Here is a 14,120-nt window from a genome sequence, read left to right as displayed (position 1 = left end):
TCCTCGAAAGAGTAGAATTTTACAGAAATATTATTAAATTGGTCAGACCATTGTTAGATAAGATTCTCTCTCTCTCTCTCTCTCTCTCTCTCTGACACACACACATCTATCTATCTATCTATCTATCTATCTATCTATCTATCTATCTATCTATCTATCTATCATCTATCTCTCTAATATATATCATAAGCTAATGTGTACGAAGTTAAATGTAACTCTTCCACTGGGGCTAGATTCTACAAAATTTCTAGAAAAATCCAAGACAACCTGTTATTGTTCACTCAATAACCACTTGGATCCAGCCACTGTCAATCTGGCTCTAGGCGTGAGGTTCTGTCCAATCAGAGACATTAGTGTGAGGCTTGTCCAATCAGGAGCAAAGACCCAGTCTGCTGGGCCCATTATTGTCTCAGACCAGCCATCTTGGGACCTGTCGTCAGGTACTGCCCCCTATCAGGAGGCCCTTCCTGGACACTTTGTGCTGACGTCTGTGGCCTGGTGCCTCGGTGGTGCGGGGAGAGACAGAGTGAGGACTCGGGATGCTCGGGAAGCTGGAGATGGTGAGTGAGGCGCGTGCTGAGCTGGAGGGCAGCTGTGCACTCGGTCGTCTGTAGCTGTGTGGTCGGGGCTGGACCGGCTCCGGACAGCGGGACTCCCTGTTGGCTCTCTGCCCCGGGACTGGGGTCCTGTTTCAACCCACTCTTCGAGCGTCGCCTTGGAGTGCAGTGGTCTTGCCTGGAAGGCAGCTAGCTGTACCTGGTCGGAAAGCGCCACTGTTCCGGACAGGACCCCAGTGGAACGAGCGGCCGGTGAAACCGCCGCGCGGGAGTTGGGACCGGGGTCACACAGGGGGACTCACGGGGAGCTCCGTGCTGCGAAACCAGGTCTTCTGTCTCAGCTGGGCACTCAGATCAGGGCCCCTAGTTCTTAAACAACCTTTGCAGCATAGGGCTATGGATTCCTTCTCCTGCAGCTCTGGGAACCTAAGGGACTGTTAACATCTGCAACGCTGACAGTCACCTGGCTCGCCGCCTCCTAAAACTGCCCCAGTGTTCCAGCCTTTCCCAGACCCCTCCTACCGCCGGGTCCCACCTGCTGCTGTAGCTCTGCCTCTGCCTGGGTTTGTGTTTCTGATTGTTCCTCTGAATCTCCAGGATTTCTCATCTCTGAGTTGCTTTGACTGCCTGTCTGACTGTTTGAATCTAGTCCTGTATGTCACGTATCCCGTTGGCTCGGTTGTCTAGTTCATCTTTCCCTGGGTCTCTCACCACCTCTTCTGCAAGACTCACTTCCTTGAAAAACTAGGTCACTAGGACGAGGTTGGAATCCAGAGGACCACGAGAACCACGTTCTTACTGTTAGAGGCAGATGATCCCCTCTATCAGCGCTCTCTGTCTCTCTCTGTCTCTCTGTCTCTTTGTCTCTCTGTCTCTCTCTCTCTCGCGCGTGTGTGTGTGTGTGTGCTTTTTTTTTTTTTTTCTGAAGCTCAACCTAGGGGTTGCTAGGCAAACATTTTGCCAAGAGTCACCTGCCCCGTGTTGCTTTGTTTTCTTTGTTGTTATTGTTGTTGGTTTTTTGGTTTGGGTTTTGGTTTTTTTTTGTTTGTTTGTTTGGTTGGTTTTTGGGAGAGGATCTTATAGGGAGCACAGGGTGGCCTTGAACTTGCACCTTCCTGCACTGGTCTCCAAAGAGAGCAAAGTCTGGGGCCCTCAGGAGTCTATCCTTCTTTTGTGGAAGCAACCAACGGAGCCCAGGTCAAGAATTGGCATTTTTTCAGTACTCCAGGTACTAACTACCTTTCTCCTCCCCTTCCCCCAGTTACACATTGGCCTCCTGTACATATGACTAGAGGCAGATCTGGAGCCAGTTGGAGATGCACAGACTCCATGAAAGGGTCTTGCCCTTCATGACCCCTGAACTTTGCCAAGAGTCCTCTGCATATAAGAGGATGCCTAAGGAATCCATGAAGAAGTAGCAAAAGATGTGTAGTCAGGTACATAGATGATGACCCTGATTGCTCCCTCCCCTCCCAATACAAAAAGCACTGATAAATCTGTTGGCTACCATTAGAGCCCCAGGACCAACCTCTGGGGGGTGAGGGTGAGGCTCTCCTTCTCACACCTGGGAGGTCAGGGCAGTGGTGAGCAGACACTGTTGGTGGGAATATGACTCAGAAGCACTGGAGTTGTCGAGTCCGGAACAGGCACATTCCTCCACTCTGAAAAAGGCCACTGCTGAGGTCTTGAGTCCTGGTACGTCAGTCACAGGAGGCAGAGGAAAAAGATAAAAGAGGCTCCCTAAGAAAAGCAGGGACTGCACTCAAAACCTGGCCAGGGTCTGCACGACTTCTCTGTCTGGATCTGTATGTCTGCAGATGCGTTCGTACAAACCTTTCCTTTGTCTTTTTAATTGTATTGTTACTCTTTGAGTGTATTACTTCTTTTCTGCCTGCCAGTTCCTGAATAACCACTCTGAGGCTTAATATTATTTATACACTGTTCAGTCTATTAGCTCAGGCTTATTATTAACTAGCTCTTACAATTTAAACTAACCCATTTCTATTATTCTATATTTTACCATGAGACTTGGGACTTGTTACCTCATATCTTGCTTCTCTGGTAGCTGGTGTGGGAAGTCCTTCTGTATATGTGTTGCCTTTATTGGTTAATGAATAAAGAAGTTTCTTGGGCCTATGGCAGGATAAAATAGAGCAAGACAGGAATTGCAAGCAGAGATAGAAAAGAAAAGAAAAGAAGGCAGAGTCGAAGAGATACCATGTAGCTGCCAAAGGAGACGGATGCTCTGGAACCTTACCAGTAAACCATGAGCCTTGTGGTAAGATATAAAATAATAGGAATGGGTTAATTTAAGATATAAGAGTTAGTTAATAAGAATTTTAACCTATTTAACTTCTCTAGAATCATGAATTATAGGCTCAATGTCCTTTATTTATGGCTAGAAACCAATTATGAGTGAGTACATCCCATGTTCCTCTTTTTGGGTCTGACTTACCTCACTCAGGATAGTGTTTTCTGTTTCTGTCCATTTGCATGCAAAATTCAAGAAGTCATTGTTTTTTACTGCTGAGTAGTAGTCTAATATGTATATATTCCATACTTTCTTCGTCCATTCTTCCATTGAAGGGCATCTCGGTTGTTTCCAGGTTCTGGCTATTACAAACAATGCTGCTATGAACATAGTTGAGCATATACTTTTGTTGTATGATAGGGCGTTTCTTGGGTATATTCCCAAGAGTGGTATTGCTGAGTCCAGGGGTAGGTTGATCCCGAATTTCCTGAGAAACCACCACACTGCTTTCCAAAGTGGTTGAACAAGTTTGCATTCCCACCAGCAATGGATGAGTGTACCCCTTACTCCACAACCTCTCCAACAAAGGCTACATATAGTCATCCTCCTGGATATTAACCTTCATCAGGCGATGAAAGGAGACAGAGACAGAGACCCACATTGGAGCACCGGACTGAAATCTCAAGGTCCAAATCAGGAGCAGAAGGAGAGAGAACATGAGCAAGGAACTCAGGACTGCGAGGGGTGCACCCACATACTGAGACAATGGGGATGATCTTTCGGGAACTCACCAAGGTCAGCTGGACTGGGTCTGAAAAAGCATGGGATAAAACCGGACTCGCTGAACATAATGGACAATGAGGACTGCTGAGAAGTCAAGAACAATGGCACTGGGTTTTGATCCTACTGCATGTACTGGCTTTGTGGGAGCCTAGGTAGTTTGGATGCTCACCTTCCTAGACCTGGAAGGAGGTGGGAGGTCCTTGGACTTCCCACAGGGCAGGGAACCCTGACTGCTCTTTGGGCTGATGAGGGAGGGGGACTTGATTGGGGGAGGGGGAGGGAAATGGGAGGCCGTGGCGGGGAGGAGGCAGAAAGAAAGAAAGAAAGAAAGAAAGAAAGAAAGAAAGAAAGAAAGAAAGAAAGAAAGAAAGAAAGAAAGAAAGAAAGCAATCGGATGACTTGCATTTATCCATTCTTCTTCCTGACTATTGGTGCTATGTGACCAGGCATCTCACCTTCTTTGTCATGATGAGATCCATTTTCCTAAATTAGAAACTATGATAAACCTTTCTTCTCTTAAGTTGATTTTCTCAGGTATTTTATCTCAAAATAAAAAATGTAGCCACTTCTGAAAAAAAAAGAATTTTAAGCTAATAGGCCAAGCAGTATTTTAATTAATATAGTTTCAGTGTGATTATTTCAGGTCTGAGCGACTGGAAAACAAACGAACAGCCTGCCTACAGGCGGCTGCTGGCATCTCTCAGACTCTGCCTTCTTTTCCCTTGTATCTTTGCTCCATAAGGAGCTTCTTTGATGTCCATCATCCTCTTGAAGTAATTGATGCTGCCAGGAACAGATGCGTCTCACAGTCAGGAAAAGTCTAAATTCTTAGAACATTTTATATGCCATATTCTGTAGGTGTTTGAAGATTACCTATCCATCTGAAATATATCTCTGTATATCTAGAAAACCTAGCTAATATGACTATAAGTTTGACTATTATAGATGACTACTAATTTGTTTTTATCTGTTTTTTTGGTTTTTTTATTTTATTTATTCTTTGGCAATTTCATACATAGATACAACGTATCTTGGTCATAGACACTTCCAATCTCTCTTCCCATTCCCCAACACATGCCCCTCCCATCTTCATGTCTTTCTTTTTGTCTTTTTTAATTGTTTTTTTTTTTTGAGCTATACTTTTTTTCTGCTCCTGTCCCTTCCTCCTCCTCCCCTCCTCTCCTTCCCATGACTCCCATGTGACTACTAATTTGTATTTCTTAGCTATATATTACATTTTAAATGAGCTGTATAAATATAATATCTTAACCAAGGGTAGAAATATACACAAAGTATAACAAAATTGACCTTAAATTTGTATCAATAAACCAAAATCCATACCAGTGTAAAGTATTTGAGATTAACAGTTGTTTTTTTGGATTAAAATAGATTTAATAATCTACCTTTCTAATTATTTTTATATCATAGTCCCATTTTTTTTAAGAAAGAGATTAAATATGACCATTAATCATTTATAATTAATCTCCTTTAAATGAAAACAAACATTTATAAATAGTATTTTGGGAATTTGGTAGTAGTTTTCTATGTTAGTTCCTGCTTATTGGGAGCATGGGTAATGTTATGGGGATCCTGAGAAAGTTTAGGATTATGGTTAAATCTTAGCTGTAGTAGTCTGTGAGGCTATATTGTCTCAGCCAGTTGCCTTGAAGCTGTTCTGGATGTTGGGTCACCTGGGCTATGATTCCCATTGGAGACCTCTCAGGGGTCTTACTTGATCAAACCATAGTCCTACCCCTCAGCCCCTTTTGTTCCTCATCTGTCATTACAGGGATCAGTGTCATTTGAGGACGTAGCTGTGGACTTCACGTGGCAGGAGTGGAAGAAGCTGGATGTTGCTCAGAGGACGCTCTACAGGGATGTGATGCTGGAGAACTACAGCAGCCTGGTGTTCGTGGGTGAGGCTAACCCTCTGTAAACCTACTAGCTTTCTGCTTGGTGATAAGTGAGAGAACATGGCTCACTGTTGGTAGTAACTTGATAGGCATGTTAGGAGACACACTCCCATGTGTATTCATGTGGGACAGTATGTCTTTGTAATACACTTGCTGGTGTGTAATGATCAGATGATGGTAGCTGGTGAGTCTCTCGGCTCAGATATCCTTTGTATGAGGATCATCTAAAACTTCTCTGACAGCTGTTATGAAATACTCAGGTAGTTTGACAGGTTTGAGCACTCCAGGTTTCTCGTTCCTTCCAAAGGCACCCCAATGGCTACACACATCTTTTTTTTTTTTTTTGGTTTTTCGAGACAGGGTTTCTCTGTGGTTTTGGAACCTGTCCTGGAACTAGCTCTTGTAGACCAGGCTGGTCTCGAACTCACAGAGATCCGCCTGCCTCTGCCTCCCAAGTGCTGGGATTAAAGGCGTGCGCCACCACCGCCCGGCTTACACACATCTTTTATCTGTGGCTTTCTCCTGCATCTTTTCCACACTCTAGTGACCAGTACTTTATAGTGTTGAGGTAAATTATAGCTTGTAGGCATGACGGGAACATACCAGGTTCTGTTTCTGTGTCTATCACATTTTACTTATGTCTTCTGCCATTGCTGGGGAGACAGAATAAAAGCTCTGTGCATTTTTATCTGTTTTGATGAATAAACGAGTTTCATCCAGCAGACAGCAAAGATGAATCTCAAGCAGCTCCTACCGAAAACTCTGAACCCCGAGGACGAGCAGACACATTTCCTCACGGAATCTGTTGCGTGATTGTGTGAGTCCTGTGAGGGACTGTTACCAGCCCCTTCTCCTTCATGGGAGACCTCGGTATCTGCTCTCTGGTTCTCCTTACCTCATTACCAACGCTGTGGCTAAGCTGCCTGCAGCTCAGAGCACAGCTGCAGCTCATTTCAGGCTATTCTGTCATTTACAAAACTCCCGTCCAGCTGTGTCCATGCCACTGTGCCCATGCAGGTGTGTGTATGCCACATTCTCTCTACCACTTCTTTTGTTGAGCATCAACGACTTGACTATCGTAGGTTATATGAACAGTGCTACAGCAATGAGGATGGTGCAAGTTTCTCTGCAAAAATGTATATGCTTATTCACACACATACTTAACAGTGGGAGACTATTGCTATGTAGTATTTCCATATTTTGTTTCGTTTGTTTGACACAGGTCTCATGTATGTCACACTGGATTTGTATTTCTTATATAGCAGAGTTTGAATTTCTGATCTAGGAATCAATATGTGAGACCAGCACTGGTTTATTCGGTGCTTAGACTGAAATCAGGACTTCTTGACTACTGGACAAGTGCCCTGATGATGAGCTACTTCTCCAGTCCCTGTATTTATATTTTAAGGAAACATAAAAATGTATTTCTTTCTTCTTCTTTTTTTGTCTTTTTTTTGGGGGGGTGGGGGGGGTGGGAGTTCAAGACAGGTTTTCTCTGTGTAGTCCTGGCTGTTCCGGAACTCGCTTTGCACACCAGGCTGGGCTTGAACTCACAGGCATCCACCTGCCTCTGTTTTTCATGCATTTCTTATTATCGATACTAATTTATATTCCTGGCATCAGATTCTAAAACTTCCAATTGATTTTGTGTTTTGTTGGGAACTTGAAACCTTTGTTCACTTCATTATCACTGTCCAGGTTCAATTTTGCAGTTATTCTAATGGCCAAGTGCAAGGTCACAGTTAAGAACTCCAGGAAAATTTATGGCTGGTTCTTTTTAAAGTCATTATCTCTGTCTAGGATGTCCTAAGTAGCATTTAAGTTGTATTTTTTTTAACTCTTTTAGAGATCAGCCACCCAGCTCCCAAATAATTACACAGGAACTTATTCTAATTGTGAATGTCCGGACTTAGCTTGGCTTATTTGTAGTTAGCTTTTCTTAACTCATATTATCCCACCTACCTTTTCTCTCGGGGCTTTTACCTTTCTCCATTCTTTATTCCGTCCTTTCCTTCTTACTCCATGGCTGGTTGTGTGGCTGGGAGTCTGGCCCCCTGGAATCTTCCTCTCCTTCTCCTCTCTTGTTCCTTTCTCACCTGTCTTCCTTAGCCTAGATTTCTCCTCCTTTTTATTCTCTCTACAGACCAGTCCCACCTATCCTTTCTCCTGCCTAGCTATTAGCCAGACAGCTCTTCATTAGACCAATTCAGTGTTTTAGGTAGGCAAAGTGACACAGCTTTCCAGAGTTAAATGAATGCAACTTAAAAGAATGCAACTCATCTTTGCATCATTAAACAAACGTTCCACAGCACAAATGAATATAGCACAGTTTAAATAATATCCCACAACAAAGCTGTCTTTCCAGCTTCATCTTTTTGTTTTCTCTTGTAATCTGCTTATTGAAATTTTGAAAATTATGTTGCATAATTTACCCTGTATTGTGTTACTTGAGAGTAATATTCCAAAGATTAAAGAACATGAGTGTAAAACTAGCAAATTTGAATACATCCACCGTAATGCAAATCAAAAATGGGTTGTTGTCTTTCTTCAGTGGACTTGACAGCACTCTGACGCCATGTCTCTTATGATTCCCCGTTTGCAGGGCACTGCACAGCCAAACCTGAGTTGATCATTAAGTTGGAGCATGGATTTGGGCCTTGGAGTAAAGCAGAAGCCTCAGTCTGGAACTTTCCAGGTCTGTGAGTGAGTACTGGATAAAGGAGATGAGCCGGAAGAGAGATAGCTGGCTGCGGTCTTAGTGTGCTGTTTTCACCATTGCTGAGGACAGCTGGGCATGGGAACCAGACCCATGACTTTCGCAGTCCTTAGAGAGTTCTCCCTTTCGAGCCACTTTTCTGGTTTGTTGAAGGGAAAATTTATATTTATGTATTTATATTTTCAACAAATATGTATGTATGTATGTATATGGGTTTTTTGTTTAATTGGTTGGTGGATTGCTTTTTCGTTTTCATGACAGGGTTTCACTGTGTAACAACCCTACCTGTCCTGGATCTCACTCTGTAGGCCAGGCTGACTTTGAACTCACAGAGATCTTCCTGCCTCTGTCCCGAGTGCTGGGAATAAAGGCATTCACCACCACTGTCCGATGGAAAACAAAATACCCATACACACACACACACAGAGAGAGAGAGAGAGAGAGAGAGAGAGAGAGAGAGAGAGAGACTGACTGACTTAAAAATAATAACAACAAAATCCTGAAAAACTTGAGAGGCTAGCTATGTTCATGAGTTCTCCTCTTGGGTAGGAGAACCAAAGTCATAGACCTAAAAATCGCAGACGAGCATTCCTCAGTGGAGGAGGTAACAGTGTTCTGACCATTGAATCAAGCATTGTGGCTTTCTCTATAGCAGCAGCCTGGCCTTGGAGAAGAAACTGGTTACGTTTAAGCCACATCTCTTGGAATTCTAAAACTAGACATCCTGTACTCTAAGAACCTGAAAAGAAATCATCGCCAGTCAGAGATGCTGTGGACACTGACAGTTCCTATGTAGAGTGTTTGTTGTCTGTTTGTTTGTGTTTCCTTTGTACAAGAGCAGCCATGGAAACTGAAAGTGCAGACGCACTGAGAGAAATGCTCATGGTGCCTGAGGTGTGTAAGGTTTGACGTGTCTGACTGTGGAGGCCCGAGTCTGATACCCAAAATCATCCTTAATCGCTTTTCTTCTTCATCCGTTAAGGTCTCTTGCCAGCTCCCCCTAAGGTTCTTTTGTCGCTTTCTGATCCTATAAATCCAATGTTTAATCTAGTCTGCCTGAATTATGGAAATCTGAACTCCAGTTCTCATGCATGCATGGCCAGCACTTAATTAAGCCACTGAGCCATCTCTCCAGCCAGAGCTATACTAATTCATTTAAGAATTCAGTTGTCAGCCGGGTGGTGACAGTGCACATCTTTAAGCCCAGCACTTGGAAGGCAGAAGCAGGCAGATCTCTGAGTTCCAGAAGTTTCAGGACAGCCAGAGATACAAAAAAGACCCCGTCTCAAAACAAACAAACAAAAGAAAGAATAGATTGTCATATCCAATGTTGCCATAAAATTTACATGAGGAAACCGAGGGACTGTATGTTTCAGTTGATAAATAATATGGTTATTCTTGGATAATGATATTTTTATGTTATTTTAGATGTTCGAAAAGCACATGTTCCAATTGAGACCATCCAGGAAAATGAAGAGAGACATTTGTGTGAAGAGAAAACCACCACCAGCAATATATCTAACGAAGAAGGGGCTGAAGTAAGTACAATTTTTATTGTGGACACAGACTACTTGTAATCTGAACAATAAGAGTGGAAGTGTTTGGGGAGTTTGCCTTTAAATCTTTCTCCTGTCAAAATGCACTACTTCTCCATACTAAGCCCTGTACCATATAGGCTTGAAAAGAGCCCAGTGATGGTAACTGAGAAACTCCTCCCATATGTTGTATATCTTAGTCTCTGTAGCAAGGGGGAAAGAGCATCCTGCCATATTTGACCAGGAATATATTTCTACACAAAGGAAATATTCAATGAAGGAACTTTATATTCAAGAGACCTCTGGCTTTTTCAGGGAATTTTTCAAATCTTTTGTTAAATAGCTCTTACTGTTCAAGACATAGTTTGTTTAGGATGAAACATATCAGATGAAAAATTGAGGTTTCATGTTAAAAATAATCACACCTCACAAAACATTAGGAAGCCAAGTTAGGACAATGTGTACAATGAATAAAACAAATTCTTCTGTCTTTAAGGCACAACTAAAGGTTCAACAGAAAATGCACCAAGGGGAAAAGCCAGATTCTTGTGTGGAAACATCCCGCAAAAGGCCGCAGCACAAGAAGACTCACACGTGTGGGAAACACTATGACTGTGGGGACTGTCATGAAGCTATCCATGGTAAGTCACCACCCACAGAACACCAGAGAACGCAGACTAAAGAGAAGACCTATGAGTGCAAAGAATGCCGGAAAGAGTTCTACCACAAGTCACATCTCTTTCGACATCAGAAAACTCATACAGGCAAGAAGCCCTTTGAATGTGATGAATGCCAAAAAGCTTTCTGCCACAAGTGCCATCTCGTCCAGCACCAGAGAATTCACACCGGGGAGAGGCCCTTTGAGTGTAAAGAGTGTAAGAAAGCCTTCCGCCGCAAGTGGCTTCTGACTCTACATCAGAGGACTCACACAGGAGAGAAGCCTTATGGGTGCAAAGAGTGCAGGAAAGCCTTCTTCTACAAGTCCCATCTCACTCGACACCAGAGAACCCACACAGGCGAGAAGCCCTACCAATGTGAGGAGTGCAAGAAAGCTTTCTGGCAGAAATCAAACCTTACTGCACACCGGAGAATCCATACCGGTGAGAAGCCCTATGAATGTAAAGTGTGCAAGAACGCTTTCTACAACAAGTCCAACCTCACTCTGCATCAGCGAACTCACACGGGCGAGAAGCCCTATCAGTGTAAAGAGTGCTGGAAAGCTTTCTACAGCAAATCAAAACTCAGCCGCCATCAGACGACTCACACAGGTAAGGAACCTTACTAATGTAAACAATGCAGAAAAGCTTCTCCATGGAAGTCATTTCTCTCTCAAAATCAGATCGCATTCAAGTGAGAAACACTGAGAGTTTAAGGGGAAGTTTGTAGTTTAAATCTGCCCTCTTTGCACCTCACTGAACTCAAGTAGGCAAGCTCTGGGAACATAAAGAATGCATTAAATGTTTCTACTCTATCTCTGGTCTCTCTTCCTGAGTGACTCATATGAGAAACCTTAGGTATTGCATAAAACCTGTTGTTTACTGTTGGTCCTCACTTGAAATCAGAGATTGCATGCAGCTGAGATTGATGAATGTAAAGAATGTTTGAAAATGTTCTTCCACAAGCCAGGTCTTAACTCTAGGGAACACATACTGGTGCAACTTCCTAGGACTGTAAATGGCTTCTTTTCTGCATATTCAATGCATACATGTGAAATACCATTTGAATTGAAGGACTGTAAGCACGGTTGTATAATTAATGGAGCCTCAGTTGATTTGACTTCAAGATATACAAGGAGGTTAATAGCCTTATGAATTTAATGATTACAAAGTTTTCTAATATGAAACATTGTCGCAGTTATTAAAAGCTCACACAGATGGGGGTTTCTCTAAGTAAAAACCAGAAAACACCCAGAAGAATTCAGACCTCAAACTATGAGAGCATACACAGAGTATATGCAGACGTGAGAGTAAGCGCACAGCAGATCATTTACCTGGTTCATACTGGGTTACTTGCTTTTCACCCATTTTGGGTCCTGGTGCACAAGTTCACTGCAGTGTAGGGCTCTAAAGCTTATGGGAACATTAGAGCACAGGGCTGTGAGAATTCCATAGAAAGTGGTTGATGAGGGGCCTCCAAGTCCCAGGCGGTGGTGGAGGGGCCTTGCATTCCAGGAAATGGATGTGTGAACTTTAGAACTTGTGTGAGGTGGGGACGAGAGGCCCTTTTAGTTAACGTTTATGCACGGTATTAGTATTAGTTTGGAGACCATAGCCTTGGTCCTGTTTGGAGAATCAGCTATGAGGAAGAAAAATGGAGAAAAATACAGGTGCAAATGGGAATGACCTGTTTGGTGTCTGTCTAGAATTTAACAAATGTGTATCATCGGTTATTCATCTGTCAGCATAAAAACTACAAAAATGATAAAGTATTGATGATGTAGAAAACTATGCTTCATCGTTACCTCACTGCATCAGAATTCATATTATTCTATAAATATAAGGATTTTAGAGTAGGCATTCAGCCACTCATATGTTAGCAAGCATCAAATCACTTATTAAAGTGAAGAATCATGGCCATCGAGTTGGCTCAGGTAAACGTGCTTGCTGTCTGTCATGCGAATTCTAATTGGTCTTAATAATAAAAACCCAGAGTCATCTATCAGGGGTGAAAGCTGGAATATCAGAGGAGCAGAGCAGCCAGTCACTAGTTCTCACCTCTACTGCATCCTCAGATCAAAGGGTAATCCTCAGACTAAACGCTGGCTCTATAAAATCTCAGACTGAATGCTCAGACTGAATGCACTGAGCTCCTGTCTTCTTCTACTTTATAGTCCTCTCTCTGCCCAGCCCTATATCACTCATGTCTCCACCTCCCCAGTACTGGGATTAAAGGCACGTGATCCCAATTATTGGGATCACCTTTGTGTGAGCTCTTGTAGCATGAATAATAAAAACCCAGAGAAAGAAATTGGGACTCAACCTGAAAATCTGAAAAACAAGGCAGCCAAGCCACTGGAGAAGTCTTACCTCACCAAGACTGGGTGACTGCAAACTAAAAGCCTCTCTCGCTCCTCCCATTTTGTATTCCCTTTAGTGCTAGGATTAAAGGCGTAGGTCACCACCACCTGGGTTTGTTTCTGCATTGCAAATCAGTAACTATGTTGAGAGGTTCTTTAAAATCCCCTTGTACCATGAGAATAGCATATAATTCTGACTTGGATGGAATCATAAGGGTTTTGTTCCGCTTAAATTTTCTGGTTTTTAATCTGCCTTTCCTGATTTACTCGCATTAGTGTAGAATGTAGGGGCTCCAGTTGTTGGTGGGTCCTGTACAGTGTGAGGAAGGATCCAGTTAGTTTTCTTTATAAGTCGAATTCTCTTGTTTTTGGAATAGTTATTGTTAATCTCTCCCAAAAAAGAGCTTGCTACAAGCTCTTTGCCAGGGTTCACTTTCTTCCCATAATTTGTTAATTTCATCATTATTAAACGGTACTCTAATTTCTGCTAATTAATGAAGTCTCAATTTTTCTTTTAGAATTAACTCAGAGACTTTTTCCACATAAGTTTTTAATTTTTTGCTCAGTTTGTAGTGAAAAGATACATTCTAAGATAATATCTTCCCTCTGCCAAAAAAGAGCTTGCTACAAGCTCTTTGCCAGGGTTCACTTTCTTCCCATAATTTGTTAATTTCATCATTATTAAACGGTACTCTAATTTCTGCTAATTAATGAAGTCTCAATTTTTCTTTTAGAATTAACTCAGAGACTTTTTCCACATAAGTTTTTAATTTTTTGCTCAGTTTGTAGTGAAAAGATACATTCTAAGATAATATCTTCCCTCTGCATTAAAATTCCTGTAGGGGCCGGGTAGTGGTGGTGCATACCTTTAATCCTAGCACTTGGGAGACAGAGGCAGGTGGATCTGTGTGTGAGTTCAAGCCCAGCCGGGTCTATGAAGTGAGTTCCGGGACAACCAGAGCTGTTACAGAGAGATCCTGAAATTACCTGGCGCTAGTGAGAAGGAAACATGGAAAATGCAACAAACCAGCTTAGGGGTTTATTAGAGGGGGCGTGCACAGGCCTGGGGAATCGGTGTGCAGAGAGAAGAAGACGGCACGTTCAGCTTTTAAAAGCTTCCTAGCGCATGCTACGTCATGGCTACGTCATACGTAGATGATGAGCTCACGCATATGCACAAGGTCTTAGCTGAGTCATGCGTAGATGATGTAATCCATGCAGCACGCGGGTCACGCGAGGCCTCTTAGCATCCCCAGGAGCCATTAAGCACTTCTGCCTGAGGGCTTGTCTGCACATGCATGGCCCCTAGAACCCAGAAGTATCAGCCTTATGTGGCTGAAATCATTACA

At 42.9% G+C, this 14,120-nt stretch overlaps 1 protein-coding gene across 2 annotated transcripts in view; it reads left to right on the top strand.

Annotated features, from left to right (window-relative positions):
- Positions 1-423: 423 nt before the first annotated feature.
- Positions 424-14,120, top strand: part of LOC130864046 (zinc finger protein 25-like) — a 28,310-nt gene continuing 14,613 nt past the window's right edge. For both annotated transcript variants that reach the window (XR_009055766.1, XM_057754422.1), the window contains exons 1-5: positions 424-560; positions 5,381-5,507; positions 8,107-8,199; positions 9,649-9,758; positions 10,252-11,023. Coding sequence is in view for 1 of the 2 variants with exons in the window: in XM_057754422.1 (XP_057610405.1) it covers positions 540-560; positions 5,381-5,507; positions 8,107-8,199; positions 9,649-9,758; positions 10,252-11,023 (1,123 nt within the window). In the remaining variant the exon portion in view is untranslated. The remainder of the gene's footprint in view (positions 561-5,380; positions 5,508-8,106; positions 8,200-9,648; positions 9,759-10,251; positions 11,024-14,120) is intronic.

This window comes from Chionomys nivalis, chromosome 21 (genome assembly GCF_950005125.1).
Source record: "Chionomys nivalis chromosome 21, mChiNiv1.1, whole genome shotgun sequence".
Lineage (NCBI taxonomy): Eukaryota > Metazoa > Chordata > Mammalia > Rodentia > Cricetidae > Chionomys > Chionomys nivalis.
This window is presented reverse-complemented; position numbering and strand designations above follow the sequence as displayed.